Source organism: Puma concolor, chromosome D2 (assembly GCF_028749965.1).
Source record: "Puma concolor isolate L17-30 chromosome D2, mPumCon1.1.hap2, whole genome shotgun sequence".
Classification (NCBI taxonomy): domain Eukaryota; kingdom Metazoa; phylum Chordata; class Mammalia; order Carnivora; family Felidae; genus Puma; species Puma concolor.
This window is the reverse complement of record NC_141677.1, coordinates 55,520,559-55,542,306: the sequence shown is the minus strand read 5'-3', so window position 1 is coordinate 55,542,306 and position 21,748 is coordinate 55,520,559. Positions and strand designations below refer to the sequence as shown.

The following is a 21,748-nucleotide window of genomic DNA, read 5'->3' as shown; positions in this document are numbered from 1 at the left end:
TTCATTTTTCCAAACCTACTACAAAGGGTTGAACAGGTAATCTGTGGGGTTCCTTTTTTATTCCTAGTAGTCCATAGTAAGCATAATAAGACAAAGTCACACCTGGTGCAGCATATGCAATACATTCTGTTCTCGTTCTTTAGCAATAATATCTTCAGCAGTTTCTGAAAGACTAGTGATATCAAACCAAGATTCAAAGCTGTAAGAGAAAAAAGTGATTACAAGTTAACCTATTACATAAATCAATTGTATTAACATAATTATCACAAAGAACTTGCCAAAAAGCTATCATTTTATTCCAACTACTTAGAAGAAAGGAATTTTAACTAAGAGCACATATTTGAAAAGACTAGAAAAATAAAGAAAGTAGTTCAATAACTAGCTTACCTACCTTTTCAAGTCATCGAATACATCTGGCAACAAAAAGTTCAGTAATGACCAAAGTTCTGATAAATTGTTTTGCAAGGGAGTACCAGTCAAAAGAAGTTTGTTATCTGCATTAAATCGTTTTAACTCCCTGATCAGACGGCATTTCATGTTTTTAATCCTGTGTCCTTCATCTACTATTAAGTATTTCCAATAGCAGTGCTAGAAAAGGAATTTAGGGAAAAACTTTAGAATTATGATCTCACAATTTTTCCTACAAACAATTCTAAAAATAAAACCTCCTTATTAGGGACGGATGTTCAATCTTAACCAATAGCATTTCTGTATCTACTGAGGTGACCATGTTTTCCTTCGAGCTACTGAAAGGGTAGGGTAAGTAAATTTCTAAAACGGGTATATACTTGTGTTCCTAAAATAGACCTCACTTGGCTATGAACTAATAATTAAAGTCCACCTGCTATTATGTATTTAAAATTTCTCTGTTCACATTCTTTAGGCAAAGCAATCTGTGGTTTCCCTGTGTAATACTTTGTCAGGTTTTGATTAGTATTAAACTAGATTCCTAAAAAAGAACTAAAAGCTCTTATTAGTTCCATATGCTCTGAAACATTAAATATCATTATAATTTTCATTCTTGAGGCATACATCTGAAACTGACACTTATTTAATGTTATGGTGTTCTCGATTTTTTACATAATTATTGGTTTATTTAGGTTTCTCTTTCTTCTGGAGTCAGTTTTAGTAATTTGTATCTTCATAGAAAGCCATCCATCTACTTTCATTAAGTTGTCATAAAAATTGTTTTAATTTCTCATTTTAAAAAACCTTGTAGGGGCATCTGGGTGGCTCAGTCAGGTTAAGCATTGGACTCTTTGATTTCAGCTCAGGTCATGATCTCAGGGTAGTGAGACTGGGCCCCTCATCAAGACTCTGCACTGGGCATGGAGCCTGCTTCTTAATTCTCTCTCTCTCTCCCCCCTCTGCCCCTCTCCTTGGCTCCCTCTGTCAAATAACAAAATTTGACCATTAAAAAAAAAAAAAAAAAAGCCAAAACAACCCCCAAATTTTTTATTTCAAGCATTATGATCTCAAAGGAGAAAAAAAACCCTTGTAAAAAAAGCAAAACCAACAAAACCAAAAAATCTTACTCTCATTTTTATTATCTTTCTCTTTTATGTTGATTGGCAAACTTAAAGCTCATCTATTTTATTGCTTAAAAATACAGAAACCTGGAATATTTCTGGGAAATATAAATACCAACTTGTCAAGTTTAAGTATCCTTGGATAACAGGATTGGCAGATTGGGGGAAGAGGATGAAATGGGGCATTTTTGCATTTCACTTCAATACATTCAAAGCAGAATAAAAATTTTTTTCAAATAATATTACGACTTTAAGAAAAACAAATTGGGACTTCTTTTGCTGGTAACATGACAAACCAGATAACCTGAATAATCTCTGTCAGACATCTGTCTTAAAAAACCCAAACATAAATAAATGAATATGCACAACAATCAGAAAACCCAATGCAACAGAAATGAGGGTTCTGAAAAATGAATTAAGTGAACAGATACTTCTGTTGCCACTCAGCAATAGGAGCCCTGCACCCCCAAAGCTAAGATCCTTAAAATAATTTTAAGTTCAGTGAAAGAAAATTACAAAATTCTAGCCACTAATGAATGGACTTGACAAGAAAGCTTATCTGTTTCAATATGGGTGGGATAGGGAGATCAAAATAATTAGAAAGGTCTTCACGTTATATTATTTAGTAGGAAACTAAAGTTTCAAGAAACAATGTATAGTACAACCCTATATATAAATTATATTTATATGCTAAGAAAAATATTTATATAGCAGTAGCATTCTCAGAATTAAAATTGTTTTTGGGGTGCCCACATGGCTCAATTGGCTAAGCATCCAATTATTGATTTTGGTTCAGGTAATGATCTCACAATTCATGGGTTCAAGCCCTATGTCACGCTCTGTGCAGACAGTGCAAAGTCTGCTTAGGATTCTCTCTCTGTTCCTCCCTGCTTGTGCTCTCAAAATAAATAAATAAGCTTAAAAAAATAATAATTAAAATTGCTTTTAAGTCTGCATGCTTTTTTCTACAAGCAGTATTATTTTACTGTGAAGAAGTAACATAACTGCAATTCATATTCCAAATTTCCACTAGCACACAAGTCAATTTTTTTTTAATGTTTATTTTTGAGAGAGAGAGAGAGAGAGAGAGAGCGAGCGAGCATGAGTGGGAGAGAGGCAGAGAGAGAGAGGGAGACACAGAATCCGAAGCAGGCTCCAGGCTTTAAGCTGTCAGCCCAGAGCCCAAAGCGGGGCTTGAACCCACAAATCATGAGATCATGACCTAAGCCGAAGTCAAAAGCTCAACCGGCTGAGCCACCCAGGCGTCCCACGTAAAATCTGATCCATCAAACAGAGAAAGAAAAAACAAAGTAGTAAAGAACTATGTGAAATAGGTGAAACAGTGATAAAGTATTTCAAATACCAAACAAGGAACTGATGATAGAGGCAATGAGCAAAAGTTAATATTCCAATTGTATTAAAACTTGGGCACTAATTGGTAATGTTATGCCATATATCCAGAAGACAGTCTAAAATTAACTTGTCTTCATATATTATATTCTTATTTAATTAAAATTAAATGGATAAGTACTATATACTTAAACCACATGTCAGACATGTCTGTAATACATTCACAGATTAGGTATGTCTACTTGATTCTAACACACTAAGATGATATTATGGCTAAAGGCAAGGTACTATAGGCCTTAATTTTCTTGTTAGAAGACTACAACCTTCAGCTCAATCTTTCTGTTAATATAAACCTCTAGTTTCTAAAACTAGAAACTGTAAAACACAATCTGACTTCCATTAGGAAAATAAAATTAAATGCTACTGGATGATAAGAAAGTGCTATGAACTAAGAAAAATATGGTTTATAAGTTACAAAGAATTCAATGTAAACAAATCATACCTGTAATGCATTTCGGTCTCTCATGGCTATTTCAAATGAAGTAATTACCACAGGATGAATCTGCAGTGTCCCTTTACGCTTGTGAATATTCTTTACTAATTTTCGACGTTCCTGCTGGGTTCCATGATATAACATAGTAGGAATCTAGAAGATTTTACATTGGAACAAAATATAAGTATCAACAATTTGGAAAACATAATATTAATCATTTAGGAGAGAAAAAAAGACAATTTAATTTAATCTTAGCTCTATTTTTCTATACCAAATGAGTCAATCACCTCTACTAAATTATTTTATTACTACTATAAGGGAATAAGGAAAAGTCATAAAAACAAATTAAGTTTAAAGCAAGGATATAGCTAAGATGACACACATATATGGAAGGTAATCACAGTAAGAGAAATAAATTCTACCTAGGTCAGACTTAGGTGAATCAAATTTCCCAGTACACTCAAAATCATCCAAGCCAACCCCCTGTTGGGTTCCATGTTGGTAGCACAGAGCCTGCTTGGGATTCTCTCCCTCCTTCTCTCTCTGCCCTTCCCCTGCTCGCGCTCTCTTGCTTGTTCTCTCTCTAAATAAACATTTAGAATTATTTTTGGCAAATATCCAAAATTATTAATACCTACTCTTTTCCATATACACTAAAAGTAGATTTTGCAGACATTTGAAAAATAACTTAAATAAGAGTGTGTGGCTGGCTCAGCCCGAGGAGTGTGCAACTCTTGATCTCAGGGTCATGAGTTTGAGCCCCAAGTTGGGTGTATAGATTAAATAAACTTAAAAACGAAACAAACAAAAAAATCCACACAAAACCTCAAATAAGATGTAGCGTTTCTGTAGTGCAGAAATCAACATAATTATAGTAACAGTTCTACAATTTAATTCAGGCAACAAAACAATAAAAATATTTGCAATGAAATGTATTCAACAAAAGGAAACATATCTTACGTCTGGTGTAAATCTTTGGAATTCAGCCATCCAGTTAGGAAGTGTAGACAAAGGTCCACAGACAAGAAAAGGTCCAGGTACTCCTCTCTGAATCATCAGTGCAATTGTAGCAATACACTGAACTGTCTTTCCCAATCCCATTTCATCTGCTAAAATGCCATTTATTCCATTTTCCCAAAGCATCTGGACAAAATAACACACACTGTATTTAAGTTGATATAAACACCTATTGAATTAGCAATAGTTTATTCTTTTTACCCAAAAATAATTCTGATGAGACTGACACGTTCACGGTTAATAACACTTGTGAGAAGTCAGTTATCAAAGCCATAAAAGTGTTGGCAGTCTTGAATAAGACACCAAAAATTTAGTCTTGATGGATGGATGGATAAATAAATTTGAAAATAAGTATTTACACACAAATGTTCATTTCATATTTAATAATGAAACTTGGAAGGAACAACTCAAGTTGTGTTACAGCACATTAACAGGTTATTATATAGAAATGAACCAGTATCTTGTATTAAAACAGAGAATTCATTACCCTAAGCCATTCCATGCCTTCCACTTGGTACCACCGCATCACTCCTCCCGTGAAGTGTTTTGGTTGTTGAAAGGGTACAGGTTGTCCATTACATTTCCGAACTGGGTCAAAAAAGAATTTAGTATTCTGCCTAACCGTTTCAGACAATCTATTTTTAATCATACTATTTGAATCTTTGTTTTTCTGAAGGTCTTCTACACAGAGATTAGAAGAGGAGGTTTCATTCTGTAAAGAAAAAACTTTAATTAGGAGTTTGGTATATAATGCTACTACCCTCTATCAGAAAACTGAATAAATTTGGAGGGCCTAGGTGGCTCAGTCAGTTGAGTATCTGCCTCTTGATTTTGGCTCAGATCATGATCTTGCGGTTTGTATTGAGTTTGAGACCCCTGTTGGGTTCCATGTTGGTACCACAGAGCCTGCTCGGGATTCTCTCCCTCCTTTTCTCTCTGCCCTTCCCCCGCTCCTGCTCTCTCGCTTGTTCTCTCTAAATAAACATTAAAAAAACTAATCAAAATTTACCCAGTCCCATAATCATTAAGTATGGAGAATTAAAACCATTTGTTAATAAAACCCTAGAGATGCTACTTCCATTCTCCCATAAATGCAAAGCCACTGGAGAAAAAACAACTTCTGAAAATAACTCTTACAGATTATAGGCACACACTACTGAAATGACCTTTACAAATTACACCTCCCAAACCTCTAAAATGAACTACTCAAAAATTTATTAAACTATTTTCTTCATAATTTCTTTCACTTTCTAAAGCAAAGATAATGGATAATGTCTGTAAAAAATAGGAAAGAAAAAAAAATTTCTTATCAAGGAAACATTTACTTCCATCCAAATACTTTCACTGCAGAAAAAGGGGCAAAGTTTAAGAACTCACTACATCACGCCTAAGAGTATCAATTCATCTGTAATGACACTCATAACCAACTTATGACTAATGACAGACTTTACTGGTTACCAATGTCCACAACTCTATTTTAAGAATAGGAGGGGCGCCTGGGTGGCGCAGTCGGTTAAGCGTCCGACTTCAGCCAGGTCACGATCTTGCCGTCCGCGAGTTCGAGCCCCGCGTCAGGCTCTGGGCTGATGACTCAGAGCCTGGAGCCTGTTTCCGATTCTGTGTCTCCCTCTCTCTCTGCCCCTCCCCCGTTCATGCTCTGTCTCTCTCTGTCGCAAAAATAAATAAACGTTGAAAAAAAAAAATTTTAAGAATAGGAAAACGAGGGGCACCTCAGTGGCTCAGCTGGTTAAGTGGCTGGCTCTTGATTTTAGCTCAGGTCATGATCACAGTGTTTACGTGGGATTGAGCCCCACATAGGGCCCTGTGCTGACAATGCAGAGCCTGCTTGGGATTCTCTCTCTCCTCTGTTCCTCCCCCTTCTCTCTCTCAATAAAAATATTTAATAAAAAAGAATGTGAAAAGGATCACTGAGTCAATTCAAATGAAAAAAGTCTTATAAATGAGAACTCATAAATAATGCCACAACTGGATATTCAGCTAGAAAATTACAAACTGAGTTTCACTATTCCATATGTAAAACTGATTTGCGATAAACATCACAATCAAATATCAAAACATCAAAACCAGAACCATCAAGCTTTTAGAAGTAAACAGAATTATCTTGTGACAGGCAAAAATTTCTTATATAAGACAAATAAATCTCTAACCACCAAAAGGGAAAAAGTGAGAAAAAAGTGAAAAAGTTGAAAAGTGAAAAAGTTGAAAAAGTGAAAAGTGAAAAAGTTTTGGAGCTACTCCAAAACTTAAAAGTTCTGTTTACTAAAAGATATCATTAAGAAAATGAGTAAACAAGCCATAGACTGAAAGACACAGTGTATAAATCTGACAAAGAATTTATACCTTATTATATAAACAACTCATGTATCAAGAAAAAAAGCAAATAACCCAACAAATGGGCAAAAGCTATGGGCAGAAACTTTATAAAACATACAGCCATTAAGAACATGGAAATACCCATCAAGTAATTAAGAAAATGCAAAATAAAACCAGAATATTCATTTCACATTCAAGAAAATAGCTAAAATTAAAAGATATGAATTGCTGGCAATAGCATGAACAGATACTTTTATACATTGCTGGTGAGAGTAAAATGATGCTCATTCCAGGAAAGGATCTGTATTTTCTTATAAAGTTCAACACACATTTATGATATGACCCAGCAATTCCATTCCAGGTATTTACCCTAGAATATGAAAACATGTCCAAACAAAGACTTGTACATAAATTATCATGGCAGCCTTACTCATAAGTCACAAAATGGAAATAGTTCAAATGCCCACTAAGAGAACGGATAAAGAAATTTTAATATTCATTCAATGGAATGCTACTCAGCACTAAAAAAAAAACTTCAACTAGTAATAAACTCAACAATACAAGTGAATATCAACTAGCTGAGTAAAAGCAGGAAATAAAAGGCTATGTATTTAGATTTTATTTGTATGGAAACTAACCCATGATAAAGGTTAAAAAAAAAAAATCAGGCAGATTTAAAAAAAATGTTCATTTATTTATTTTGAGAAAGAGAGAACACCAGTGAGGGAGGGGCAGAGAGGAGAGACAGAATCCCAACCAGGCTCTGAGTTATTAGCATGGAGGCCGATGTGGGGCTCAATCCCACAACATGGAGATCATGACCTGAGCTGAAATATAGAGTTGGAAGCTTACCAACTGAGCCACACAGGCACTCCAAAATTCAGGCAGATTTTTGACAGAAGTCAAAAAGCAGTTGCCTCTAAGTCTGGGGGTGGAGAAATGACTGGCAAGGGATACAAGGATCCTTCTTTCACGTGGAAAGATTCTAGAGCTTGATTTGAATGGTGGTTACCCAGATGTTAAGTATTTGTCAAAATTCATCAGATTGAACATGACAGCAGTATCCTTATTTATCATATATCATAAAATGAGGTGAAAACTCCATAGTACATCAGACAAGATTTGATTGAACCCTTATCTTTAAAAATGCAACTAAGGGGTGTGTGGGTGGCTCAGTTAAGTGTCCGACTTTGGCTGAGTTGATGATCTCATGGTTCGAAGTCTGGGTCCTGCATAGGGCTGTCTGCTCTCAGCACAGAGCCTGCTTGGCATTCTCAGCAACCCTTGCTCCCCGCCCTGCCACACCCCTCCTCCACTCACATTTTCTCTTTTTCCCAAAAAAATAATACATTCCTGAAACCATTATTACACTAGGTTAACTAACTTGGATTTAAGTAAAATTAAAACATAAAAAAGTACAACTAGTATAAAAAATATGCTAAATCTTATTTACATTTAACATTAAGTTGTAATTGTATCATAAACTAATCCTTATGCTGAACAAAGCATAAAAAAATGCACCTAAAAGATGTAAATTTGGTCAAAATTATGGTGGCCAAACAGAATAGCTCTCACTTATAATCATGTCATCAATTTTCCCAAGAACCTATTAATCTTTGATAGGTAAGTTAATTTTTATATCCCTCGGTGAACATTTTTTCATGTTAGAATTGTTTTTGCTTCCCTAAGAAATCTTGTAATGGAAGGTACCTGGACAGTGAATACTCAGGTAACAAGGAACCTCTCTACATAAAACAGGGGGTGGGGTAAGAATCAAACCTTCCCCCAAAGAACCAAAGACAATCTTTAAGGTCAGAAACAAGATTAAGACATCTCTCACAGCTTCTACAAGCTGTGAAATATATACACATGGAATGCACATATCCATATGGTTATAGGCACTTGCATCATTATTGAACTCCCAAGGACCCATAAACTATTACTTACATGGCTCCTAAATTTAGTATATCTCATAAATCTCTTACCTCATTCTCCTTTTTATTTTTTTTAGCCACAGACAAAATTTCCTAGAACATTAGAAAACAAAAATAAAATAACAATGCATGTGGTTCATTCATTTATTTATTCAACATTTATTCTGTTCTGACTTCATGCCAGGAAATGGGGATAAGGCTCTCAAGCTAATTAAAGTGCAGAGGACTCAAACTGGTGGACCTCAGGCAAAATTAAGCCTATAGTGTCTCATAAAACTCTTCGCCTTAGTTAGCAACTCTTAAAAATTGGGGTATTTCCTCTTAAATTTTCAAGGTTTTTTGGTTTGTGTTTTAAATACAAGTTTATCTGAAGAGACTTTGGTCCAAATGCATACATGTCAATAATCCTCTAGTACAGGGGTTGGCAAACTACAGCCTGTGGACAAACTCCAGCTGGCAACCTGATTTTGTAAATAAAGTTTAATTAGAACAAAGTCAAGCTCATTTGTTAAATTTGTGTAGGACTGCCCTCCAGGCTATAATGGCAAAGTTCGGCATTGAGTAGTTACCCACTAAATTATTCAAAGCCAAAAACATTATCTATACCCTTACAGAAAAGGTTTTCTAAACTCTGCTCTAGAGTCTGTGTTGAGGTATTCTTGGTATTTAAAGATTCTCTTCCAAATGTTTTATAGTTCCACCTCTTGCCCGCTTTAGGCCTCTGTGGATAGACACCTGAGTCTGCAATCCTGAGCAAGAGGTAAGGCAAATAAGTTAAAATTACAGAATAGGGGCACCTGAATGGTTCTATTGGTCAAACATCTAACTCTTCATTTTGGCTGAGGTCACCATCTCATGGTTGTGGGATCAAGCCCTGAGTTGGGCTCTGTGCGGCATGGAGCCTGCTTGAGTTATTTTCACTCTTTCCCCTCTCCCTTTCCCCCTTGCTGCCCCTCCCCCACTCTCCTTTTAAAAAAATCTCTAAAATAAAATAAAATATAAAAAAGCAGAATTAAAGTGTTCTGATTTTTAAGTATTTACTAGATGCTAAGGATATGAAGACAAGCAATACCTGAGTGCCACTTGGTGACTTAGGTGAGTATTACATCAAATTATCTGAAAAAGTTGTCATCAGGGCATAATCACTGAAGATAAAAGTTAGGGTTTCATTTCAAGAAGAGAATACCATGTGCAGAGTACAAAGGGGATGAAATAGTAGATACATTCACGAAACTCTGAACATATCTTAAATTTAAGATGCATAAGAGAATGACAGGACATATCAGTAAGTGGCTGACACATACATACATATATACATGTTGATTTATGTGTGTCATGTGTGTATGTAAAGTATTATGCAAGTATAGGAATTCATACCCTAAGGCTGAAGGGATATAGTGAACAGGCAGGAGAGTGGTCTTTTAAAATGACTAGCTAAGCTGAATCTTTTTGAACAATCTGTGAATGAATCAAAACATAAACATAATACCAGCTATGAACTATTGTTAAAAACTAAACCCCATAACTAACCTCCTGACTCTGCTTACCTCTAGCTTCATCTTTTACCACCTTTTCCTTTACATACAAACTGGAAACAAATATGTATTTTCAAGTTCTTAAAATGTGCCAGGATCTCTCCTGCCTCTGGATGTTGGTCAAAGGTTATTCTCTCTTCCTAGAACACTTCTCTACTATCTTCCCTGTATCTTACTTTTCCCTATTAACTACCCTCAACCTCCGGATGATTTAACTTTTATCCTTCAAGTCTCAACTCAGATGTCACCTTCTAGAAGATTTTAAGAACCTAACGCCTGAGTTTAGAGAGTCCTTCTATAGGCTCAACAGCACTCAATTATAATTGATTACTTTCTATATATTTCTTACTGGACATAGGCTAAGGCAAAGACAGTCTACTTTCCTTTACTAATTGATCTTATCCATGTAGGACAACATCTGCCAACAGGCAATATGCCACCAACATTTGCTACATTAAAGTAACAGTTGTGACTGGCTAAACTATGATACATCTAAATAATGGTGTTTTTCAAACTGCAGGCCATGTTCCATAATCAATAAAATGGGTCCTGACCATTATTTTTAAATGAAAGGAAAAAAATAAAAGGAAAATACCAGAGTGCATCCCTAAAGTAAAGACAAATACTATGTGAAATTTTATATTTTAGGAAGATCCCAAGAGTTTGAATTTTAGGTTAAAGAAAAATGTAGTAGATAATACTGTTAGAATTTTTTTTAATGTTAAGAATGTAACACATTAAAATATGCCTAAGGAATATTAAGGTTTGTCATAAATGAACATGTTTTTTAATTCCTATTTTATGAGGTCACAAGTAGGAAGGTAAAAAAGGATCTAGTTTTAAAAATGAGTATATGATGGGGAAGCTGGCTGGCTCAGTCAATGGAACATGTGACTCTTGATTTCAGGGTTGTGAATTCAAGCCCTACACTGGGTGTAGAGATAATTTAAAAATAAAATCTTAAAAAAAAAAAAAAAAAAAAAAAGTCAGTATATTTTAGTTCCCCTAAATTCCTTAACAGGGAACAAGAACAAAGTTCTGAAGATAAGGTCTTGAAGTTATAAGAAATTATAATAACTTTTGATTAGGCCAAGCTCATGCTCCTGTAACAAACAAGATGGTACCATCTTCTTGCCTGAAACAGTCCCTCAACAGTCTGAAAAACTTCCCGTAAGAGTCTGAAAAGCCAAATAAGTAACAGCAATCCATATAGCTTTAATGTGGTTCAAAATCCACAATAGGTTTTACTGAACACTGAATCTTATGTGCCCTCCCCACTTTTTTACCTCTTTTGACATGACCTCTGAAATATTGTATGATTCATCTTCTCTTCCTCTCTTCTTTCTCATAACTATTAAAAAAAAATCATTTTATTTTTGATAGCAATGAAAGCAAAAATAAAAACACATGCTTCAAAAGCAGAAAAAGGAAGTTCACCTGGATTCTCTTCACTTGCATCAGTGGAATTTTTACCCTATAAAACAAGAATTTAAAATATTATTTTTCTAGGGACTTCTATGGTATTAAATATTAAAAGGCACTGATTAAGTAAATGTTTCTTGCAGTTGAACCACATTCACAACTCTTTACTATTATACTTACCAGCATGTAACCTTTTTTCTACATTTCCCTATTAAAAGTTGTTTGTAACCATATTCTTTTTCCTGCCAACTCTACTTTCCTTAATTTTTTTTCCATTTGAGAAATTTCTACATTAAACATAGAAGACATTTTTATTTTTATATTACTACACACATCTTCTGTAACTGTAGGTCTATGCTAAAGATATTCAGTAGGTATGGTATGGAAGAACTACTCATTTTCAGTAACAATTTTAAGCTAAATACAACTGAAAGCAGAAATAGAAGAGAATACTAGTTGAAAAAATATTAATGAGGGGAAAACAGAGGAAAGAAAGAGATATTCAAAAATAAAGTTTCAAAATGAAAGTTGGAAAAGACAACCAAATGTAGGGAGAAAATATGTATAAGAAATCAAAATTAACAAGGTAAATTTTATTTATTTATTTAATGTTAACTCCACACCACACATGGGACTCAAACTCACAGCCCAAGATCAAGCTCTATCAACCAAGCCAATCAGGCGCCCCAAGAAGGTAAATTTTATTTACTTATATTTATTTATTTAATAAATGTTTTTTTGGGGCGCCTGGGTGGCGCAGTCGATTGGGCGTCCGACTTCAGCCAGGTCACGATCTCGCGGTCCGTGAGTTCGAGCCCCGCGTCGGGCTCTGGGCTGATGGCTCAGAGCCTGGAGCCTGTTTCCGATTCTGTGTCTCCCTCTCTCTCTGCCCCTCCCCATTCATGCTCTGTCTCTCTCTGTCCCAAAAATAAATAAACGTTGAAAAAAAAAAATTTAAAAAAATAAATGTTTTTTTTATTTACTTTTGAGACACAGAGAGACAGAGCATGAATGGGGGAGGGTCAGAGAGAGACAGAGGGAGACACAGATTCTGAAACAGGCTCCAGGCTCCGAGCTGTCAGCACAGAGCCCGACGCGGGGCTTGAACTCACGAACCACGAAATCATGACCTGAGCTGAAATCAGATGCTTAACCGACTGAGCCACCCAGGCACCCCAAGAAGGTAAATTTTAAAATAAAGTAAAAAGAAGATTAAAACAAGAAAGTACCAAAAGGGATCTGTGAGATGGAAGAGGCAGAACTTAATGGTTGACACCTTTAGAAAACCCTGGTATAAAAAGTTAGCTAGGCAAAAGTGAACAATGGATTAAAACAACAAGTTGAAGAGTAGGGAGTAAATGATTAAGCAAATAAAATTATCTTAGGGGCGCCTGGGTGGCTCAACAGGTTAAGCATCTGACTCTTATTGGCTCAGGTCATGATCTCACAGTTTGGGGTTCAAACCCCACAATGGGCTCTGTGCTGACAGTCTGGAGCCTGCTTGGGATTCTGTCTCCCTCTCTCTCCGCCCTTCCGTGCTCACGATCTCTCTAAAAAAATAACAAAATTAAATAAATAAATAAATAAATATTAAAAATTATCTTGTATCAGTTTTCAAAAATTGCTTTTGTTGCAAAATTATCTATGATATACTTTAACATCACCAATAACCACACTAAGAATAAAGTGGACTTAAAGGTACCCTTATTGGCATTTTGATATTACCTGATCAAGCCAGATTAGTAAAGAAGTGTGGGGTATGAAACAAACTCCAACATTACTATTTATTGAATATGTAACTATCAGCAGGTTAGTGAGTTCTCATTCTGTTCTATATAGTAACTACAAATACTAGATTAGTGAACAACGAATCACTACTTCTGGAAGAAATACAAGCTCAGGCTCCTGCAAGCCTCTGGTCACAATTTCATCAACCGATCAACACATAACCCTGTTTTATGTGTGTTGCTATTTAAGGACATCTTATTTAATATAGATGTTGATTAACAGCGAACTCAGAGCCAACAGCACTATAATTCATGCCTGAAGGAAGTTTGTTGAATACATTTATTTTCTCCATAAGGCACATCATAGTCTTCTTGCATTAGAAACACTAGACAGCACTTCAGCACAATATGGCTGAGGGCCATTTTAACAGCAAAATCAACAAAACCCATAAAAATGAAAAAATCATGACATTAAATAAACCATGAAAAGGGCATTTGTTTATAGTAAGCTTAAGTAAGGCAGAGCACCACTGTGTTTAACTTCAGTTAGAAATTTGCGTGTTGGAAGACAAATTTTTTGCTATTCTGCACAGGAACAGGTCTACAAATGACCATGACCATGAAATCCCAAGTACTGATTTTGGAGTTAACAAATTTTAGCAAGTAGGCTAACTGGCAAATATGGAATCTGTGCATAATGAGGATGGACTGTACTTTATGCATTCAGCTTCTTTATATGGAAAATGGGGAGAAGTACAGTACCTCTATCTAACAGAGCCTTTTGAGAATTAAAACAAACGTAGGGGCACCTGGATGGCTCAGTCAATGGAGCATGCAACTCCACAATGAGCATAGAGCTTACTTAAAAAAATAAATGCAAAGTTTAGAAATACATGACACAGGGGCGCCTGGGTGGCGCAGTCGGTTAAGCGTCCGGCTTCAGCCAGGTCACGATCTCGCGTTCCGTGAGTTCGAGCCCCGCATCGGGCTCTGGGCTGATGGCTCAGAGCCTGGAGCCTGTTTCCGATTCTGTGTCTCCCTCTCTCTCTGCCCCTCGCCCGTTCATGCTCTGTCTCTCTCTGTCCCAAAAATAAATAAACGTTGGAAAAAAAAAAAAATACATGACACATAGTAAGAACTCAATAAATGTTGCCTTCATTATTTCTCTTTTCAGGAGTACAGCTGTTCTTCATACAATTCCCATCAGGACAGCATTAAACAGCCTCATATTAAAACATATTCCCCTCAAAAGACCACATCTAAAATTCAGGCCATCCCTGGGCCACCTGGGTGGCTCTGTCGGTTAGCATCTGACTTTGGCTCAGATCAAGATCTCGCGGTTTGTGAGTTCAGGCCCCACGTTGGGTTCTATGCTGACAGCGTGGAGCCTGGAGCCTGCTTCACATTCTGGGTCTCCTTCTCTCTCTGCCCCTCCCCCACTCACGCTCTGTCTCTCCCTCTCTTTCAAAAATAAACAAACATTAAAAAAATAATTAAAAAAATAAGATAAAATAAAATTCAGGCTATCCCTAAACAAATGCTCTCTTATCTGAAATGTTTATCTCTCCAATTTTGGCTCCACTGCTGTAGTCACGCATAAGATACAAATTTAGATTATCATTATGGATGCAAGTTGACATGAGGAGGCTGACACTAAGGAGAAAAGATTAGTAATCATTATGAGCACCAAAAGAGCTGGCCACTTATAAAAGTGAAATTTTGCCGTTATGAAAAACAGAATGAGAAACAAAAGGGTTATATTTAGCTGTCTTTCCATATCTAAATATACTGAGAAACATATTTACATGTTTCTATGCAGCTCGTAACAAAGATAGGTTTTCAGAAGGTTAAAATAAAGTAGATGATCAATAAAGTCAGACTATAAAAGAGCGGTGCCTGGGTGGTTCAGAAGGTTGAGCGTCTGACTCTTGATTTTGGCTCAGGTCATGATCTCATGGTTCATAGGTTCGAGTCCCCATGCTTCGGATTCTCTCTCCCCCCTCTCTCTCTGCCCCTACCTGACTTGTGTGCTCTCCCTTACTCAAAATAAATAAGTAAACTGAAAAGAAAAAAAAAAAAAGGATTACAAAAGTATTTCTTCAATATTTAAGAATGCATACAGGATTTTCCATCTTACTATATATTACCTTAGTAACTTTTAAAGATTCCTTTTTTCTTTCCAATTTCTCTTTCTTCTTCTGTTCCTGCGAGATAATGTTTTTAGTGTCACAAGCAGAAAGTGCAAAATCTAGAACACACACCTCAAATAACATGTTCACAATGAAGAAACTATATAAAGATTTAAAAACAAGGGAGAATTTGCACTTCAAGCCTTTACAGAGCAATAGGGAACAGATTTCCTCTCCTGCCTGAAGGAACAGAAAGGCCAGGAAAGAGCCACCAGAAAGAAGCTGGTAGAACAATCTTTGTGCTCACAAGGAAACAGGAACAGTTCACACCCCTGTCAGGCAAAGTAAAAGGGCCTGCCAACATAGAAGGCAACAAGCAGAGTGCTCAGAAGAGGGGCCAAGTTATTCCTAGACTAAAAGCTATTCCATATACACCCTAACAAAGCTTTAAAACACAGACAAAAAAGGATTCAAACCATTCCCAAGAAGTGGTTAGAAGATATTTTTCCGATAACTCATTAAGCATGATTGTTTTATTCTCCTATACCTGTGTTTCATTTTACCATACAAAGGTTTAAAAAGGAATTCAACAAAGGAAAAAGAAGATTTAGCAAATACAGCAAAATCTTGACTGATAATTATGAGATGGGAATGATGGGAACAGGAAATTATTGTAGTCTTGATATTTGCAAATTTATAATTTATAAATCTTCATACATTCTAGTGGGCAAAAATAATATATCTTACTAAGTGCAATGGGAAGACAAGAACAAGGTCAAGGGTACTAGGAGTGTGCTGATGGAAAAGGTGTCAGATAGCGATTTCATTTAAGGTTGTTAGGGTAGGCTTCATTGGGAAAACATTTAAGCCAAGGCTTGAAGGTGATGATGAACTTAGCTATGCAGGTATCTATGAGAAGATGGTTCCAAGCACAAAACAGCCAGTGCAAGGCCCCCAAGGCAGGAAACACACCTGAAATGAGGTCTGAAAGGTAATGGGGTTGAGTGAGGCAACCAGACTTATGGTCTTGTGGGCCATTATTAAAACTTTGGTTTAAAGAAAAAAATTTTTTGGTTTTGTCATGATCAATGTAAACTAGAAAGCAGTGAAATATCATGAGGGTAGGGACACCAGGACAGGAGTAAGAAAGCACTAAACAAAAATAAATTCTTTGCTCAATAAAATATCTTCAGGCGCAGGGTGGCTCAGTCGATTAAGCATCCGACTTCTGCTCAGGTCATGATCTCACAGTTTGTGGGTTTGAGCCCTACATTGGGCCCTGTGCTGATAATTCAGACCTTGAAACCTGCTTCAGATTCTGTGTCTCCCTCTCTCTGCCCCTCCCCTGCTCACACTCTATCTCTCTCAAAAATAAAGATTACCAAAAAAAATAATCTTTCAAAAACAAAGACGAAGAAATTTTCAGAAATATAAAAGCTAAAATAATAAATTACCAACAGAAAGTGCAAATGAATTTATAATGATGGGAAGTGGATCAGTGGCTATTTGGTGATGAAGACAGGAAGTAAAGGATGGGAAAAAATTCTAAAAGGGGCAGGAATTCAGCCATAAAAAAATAGAATTTTGCTATTTACAACAACATGGATGAACCTTGTGGGCACTATGCTAAGTGAAAGGATTCAGAGAACGACTAATACCACATAATCTAACGTGTGGAATCTTAAAAACAAAAACAAAAACCCTCCAAACTCATAGATACAAAGAACAGACTGATAGGTGGTGGTGGGAGGACCTTTTGACAGGTCAAAAGGTACAAGCATCCAGTTATAAAATAAGTCAGCGGTATGTACTATACAGCATGGTGACTATAGTTAGTAATATTCTACTGCATATTTAAAAGTTGCTAAGAGGGGCACTTGGGTGGCTCAGTTGGTTAAGCGTCCAACTTCGGCTCAGGTCATGATCTCATGGTTCAAGAGTTCGAGCCCTGTGTCAGTCTCTGTGCTGACAGCTCAGAGCCTGGAACCTGCTTCAGATTCTGTGTCTCCCTCTCTCTCAAAAATGAACAAACACTAAATATATATATATATATATATATATATATATATATATTTCTCATAAGAAAAAAACTTTTTTAACTATGTATGGTGACAGATGTTAACTAGATGTACTGTGGTGATCATTTCACAACATATACAAATATTGAATCATAACCTGAAACTAATGTTATATGTCAATTATACGTCAATAGAAAAAGGGGAGGGGTTTCTGAGTTGATGGTTATGTCATCACCTTATGGTCACTTTATGGGTGTATTCATGTTAAAACTTATAAAATTATACACTATAAAGGTGCAGTTTTGTGCATATCAGTTATATCTCAATAAAGCAATTTTCCAAAAAAATGGACTGGGAAACAGAGTTCACAATTTCCATCATCCAAAAAATATGACTAGACAAGATAAAAATCAGTCAATAGGTAACAGAAAAATAAATGGTGGTATATTCATATAATGGAATGCTCAGGAATAAAGAAACAGCCTGTATGAATAAACAAAATCTCAATATGCTGAGCTAAAGAAGACACAAAAAAAGTGCTTACCACATGGTTCTATTTATATAATATTCTAGAAAAAGCAATACTAACCTATAGTGACAGAAAACAGAAATCACTGGTCTGGGGGCCAGGCATGGCCATCGCTGAGACAAGAGAACTTCTTGGGGTGATGGAAATGTTCTTTATCTTGACTGTATTGGTGGTTACACAGGTGTATACAGTGGTCAAAACTCATCAAACAGTAAACTTAAAATGTGTGCAGTTTATTGTACGTAATTTCTTTCTCAATAAAGCATTTTTTTTTTTTAATTTAAGGTACCAGTTATAATCAATCACGTACACATACCTCTAGTTGTTGCTGTTCCATTTTAGTTAATAAAAATTTGGAGTAGATATTGCTTTTTTCAAGCAAATGTTGAAGTCTACGGTACCGAATGTCCACGGACTCTCTATCCCAAGACATGCGAGCCTATCCAAAAAGAAAATTTCCATAATTATTAAGTTTTCTGACATATGTGATGTTTTTCATAAGACGTAAAAAAAAAAAAAAAAAGTATAAATAAATGCTCTTCGGGTTTAATAGTTTTTCTGTTATTAATGGGGGGAAAAGATTTTTATAATTTTTACTTTAGTAAAAATGGTTTATTTTCCAAACCAAAAACTAGAACAAAGCTGAAAAAATTTGATTCCTGGGTTCAACATGCCATTTGGTATGATGCAGCCTGGATACCAAAATATTGAAATTTTAGACACTGGACATGTTTACTGGCATCCACTGAATTGAGGGTCCATTTTTTAAATATATAAAATTAACACTAGAAAGTAAATATTTAATTCATAACACTAGAAAGTAAATATTTAATTCAAGTAGATTTAAGTTTTTAAACAATCAAATGACTTCAGGAAAGAACATTTTTAGATACCAGGTTTATTTGAAAGAGCATTTGAATTAAAAACTCATTTCATTGGCTAGGAACTAGAACATCTATTCTTAGAATTTTAAAATTGTATGGCTGGGGTGGCTCAGTCAGTTAAGCATTGAACTCTTGATTTCAGCTCAGGTCATGATCTCATAGTTGGTGAGCTGAGCCCTGCACTTGCAGAACATGCTAAGGATTCTCTCTCTCTCTCTCTCTCTCTCTCTCTCAAAACAAATAAACTTTATATTTAAATAAACTTTAAAAACAAAAAAACAAACAAAAAAATATATTACTGGGGTGGGTGGGTGTCTGACTGGCTCAGTCAGTATATAGCATGTGACTCCTGATCTCAGGGTTGTGAGTTTGAGCCCCACACTGGGTCTAGAGATTACCTTAAAAAAAAAGAACAACAACAAAAAGAAAAGAAAATCCTAAAATAAAAATTTTAAAAAAATTGCATTGTCAAAATATTTCAACCTGCTAAATCTACTTATGATTTATCACAAGTTTCTCCTCCTTCCTCTTCAGCGTTTTGTTCCCCAGAGCTTTGCCATTCTTTTAGACTTTACTCTCCCCTACGGTTAGCTTTATCTTTTACTTCTGTATATCTTCAACTCACAAACCTGCTTTTCATACTACTTTTACTCACCATTTATTTATTAAGTGATTTCTAAGTCTACAATAGTCTAGTGGCTGAGAAGGAATCCTCTCACATTAGTCACTGATCATCCTTTATCACACTGATAAAACATAAAAGCAACAAATAAATACTATAGTTCGGTGGTCCACAAATTTTCTTCTGTAAACAGCCAAAGGGTAAATATTTAAATATTGAAGCATATGGCTTATAAATACTCAATTCTGCCTTTGCACAAGAACAGACAATATGTAAACAAATGGGAAGGGTGATGTTCCAATAAAACTTTATTTACCTAAACAAGCACAATCCAGTTCATAATTTGTCAACCCAGTATGATCTCAATTAAAAAAAAAAAAGCACTAAGTGGGCTGAAGTGAGCCAAGAGTTGAATTCATCTACCAAAGCCAAATACATGCAAACCTTACAAACCAGCAGTTCTACTTCTGGGACAAAATGTGTGAGCAGAGTGACTGAGTGAGAGAGAGCAGATGCAGAAGCTGAGTTAGCATAACCTAACTAACTTTAATTTAATGGTTAAGGCCTGACCTTGTAATTCAGACATCATTGTGTATTGGCTTGTTTTTCCTAGATGTTCTATTATCTCTCTAGCTTTTCTTTCAAAATACATTTTTCTATTACAAAAGCAATGAGAATAAGATACCTAAAAAGAAATCCAATGAAAATAATAAATACACATTATAGAAAAATATTAAAAACAGACCCATAAAACAAACACCCGTTATTCTATCCATGAAGATAATCTGTTGACATCTTACAAAACTCTATTTTCAGTTCTTTCAGGACAGCCTTTCTTTTACTATTACCAATATATTACTGTGATTACAACAGGAAGTCAATGAGTGAAACAGATATAAATTGGGAGATGAAATTACTTAGATTTTGACAAAAAAATCTTAATTTTTAAAATTTGTTTTAAATTTTAATTAAATATTCTGGACTTAATTTAGATATATCTGCTACCTCAATCCTGTCCAGAATAAATTAGCACACATTTTTTTTAAGTAATTAAAGATTTAAGATAATATCATGTTACACTAATTTGTACATAATTAAGGAAACGAAATCAATGACTAACCTTTAAAATAACTCCATATTTCAAAATAATTTTGTAGTAAACCTTATCTACCATTACTGTTCTTTAGTAATTTTATTTGTTATATTAAAGTAAATTGTAGTTCCAGCTGTGGAAAGCAATGAGTGCCTCGCACGGAGAATCTCTTGATGACTAGAGTGAAAGAGTATGCCAATGGACACCAAGGGCATAAATTCCCCAGGGCCTACACTTCATTATCTCTCCCAACACCAACACCAGATTTGGGGGCATGGGGGTTGAGTTATATTTCATTCTCACCATAGGAACTGTTTTCCTTTTGCCTAAGACTTACCCCAACTCTTACCTTTCCCCTCCCCCACGACATATACTTTAAGGCTACTCTTAAGTCTTAGACTAACAATGACTTCTTTCAAAAGGAAATGAAGGTGAAAAGCCAACGAAAATAACTGCAGCAAATCAATGTCAAAGCCATTCTCCACTCTTCACAAATCTTAAAATCTCCTAAAGCAAGGTAAATGCTTCTCATTAAGGAATTTAAGCAAGCTCTTCCTCTCTTAGGTACTTCTAAATATATGCCCATAAATATTGTGGGCATATATTCTTCTAAAAGAAAAAGAATCTTTATTCTTGTATAGTGAATTTTTTGTCCTCCAAAGACATGTAGAGAGAAACTAATTCTTAGAATTTTCCCCATGGTCAAGTAGGGAATAACTTAGAAATGAAAACTATAAAAATTAATCAAATTCTTTCAATATTTATACATAAAAAGAAAATATAATAACAATAGACCATAATACTGCTAGCTTTTTGGCTATATTAGTATATTATATTAGCATAAAAACTGAAAAGAGCTATATACTTTATTCACGGAAGGACTAAAAGTGGATTAAAAACTGCTGTTTTAAGTTCTATGATGAAATACTGAAGAAATGCTACATTTACTGTACCTATCCCTCAACAATAACAACTCCAAAAATTTTGATTATAAAATGCTTGCTCAGAAACTTAAAAATTTTACTGAAAGTATATGTCATTTGATTCTAGTTTAATCAGCAAATACTTATGGTACTATAAATTTTGAGAGATCTTTCTATAAAATGTGAAAATGGGGTACCTGCCTGGCTCA

The 21,748-nt window shown here is 35.3% G+C and overlaps 1 protein-coding gene across 1 annotated transcript in view; it reads right to left on the bottom strand.

The window, feature by feature from the left end:
- Positions 1-21,748, bottom strand: part of HELLS (helicase, lymphoid specific) — a 37,982-nt gene that overhangs the window by 13,437 nt on the left and 2,797 nt on the right. The window contains exons 3-12 of the mRNA XM_025918450.2: positions 18,334-18,456; positions 15,489-15,545; positions 11,630-11,666; positions 11,479-11,543; positions 8,709-8,750; positions 4,877-5,101; positions 4,333-4,515; positions 3,382-3,525; positions 392-588; positions 103-199 (exon numbers count right to left, since the gene is read on the bottom strand). Of these exons, the coding sequence (XP_025774235.1) occupies positions 103-199; positions 392-588; positions 3,382-3,525; positions 4,333-4,515; positions 4,877-5,101; positions 8,709-8,750; positions 11,479-11,543; positions 11,630-11,666; positions 15,489-15,545; positions 18,334-18,456 (1,170 nt within the window). The remainder of the gene's footprint in view (positions 1-102; positions 200-391; positions 589-3,381; positions 3,526-4,332; positions 4,516-4,876; positions 5,102-8,708; positions 8,751-11,478; positions 11,544-11,629; positions 11,667-15,488; positions 15,546-18,333; positions 18,457-21,748) is intronic.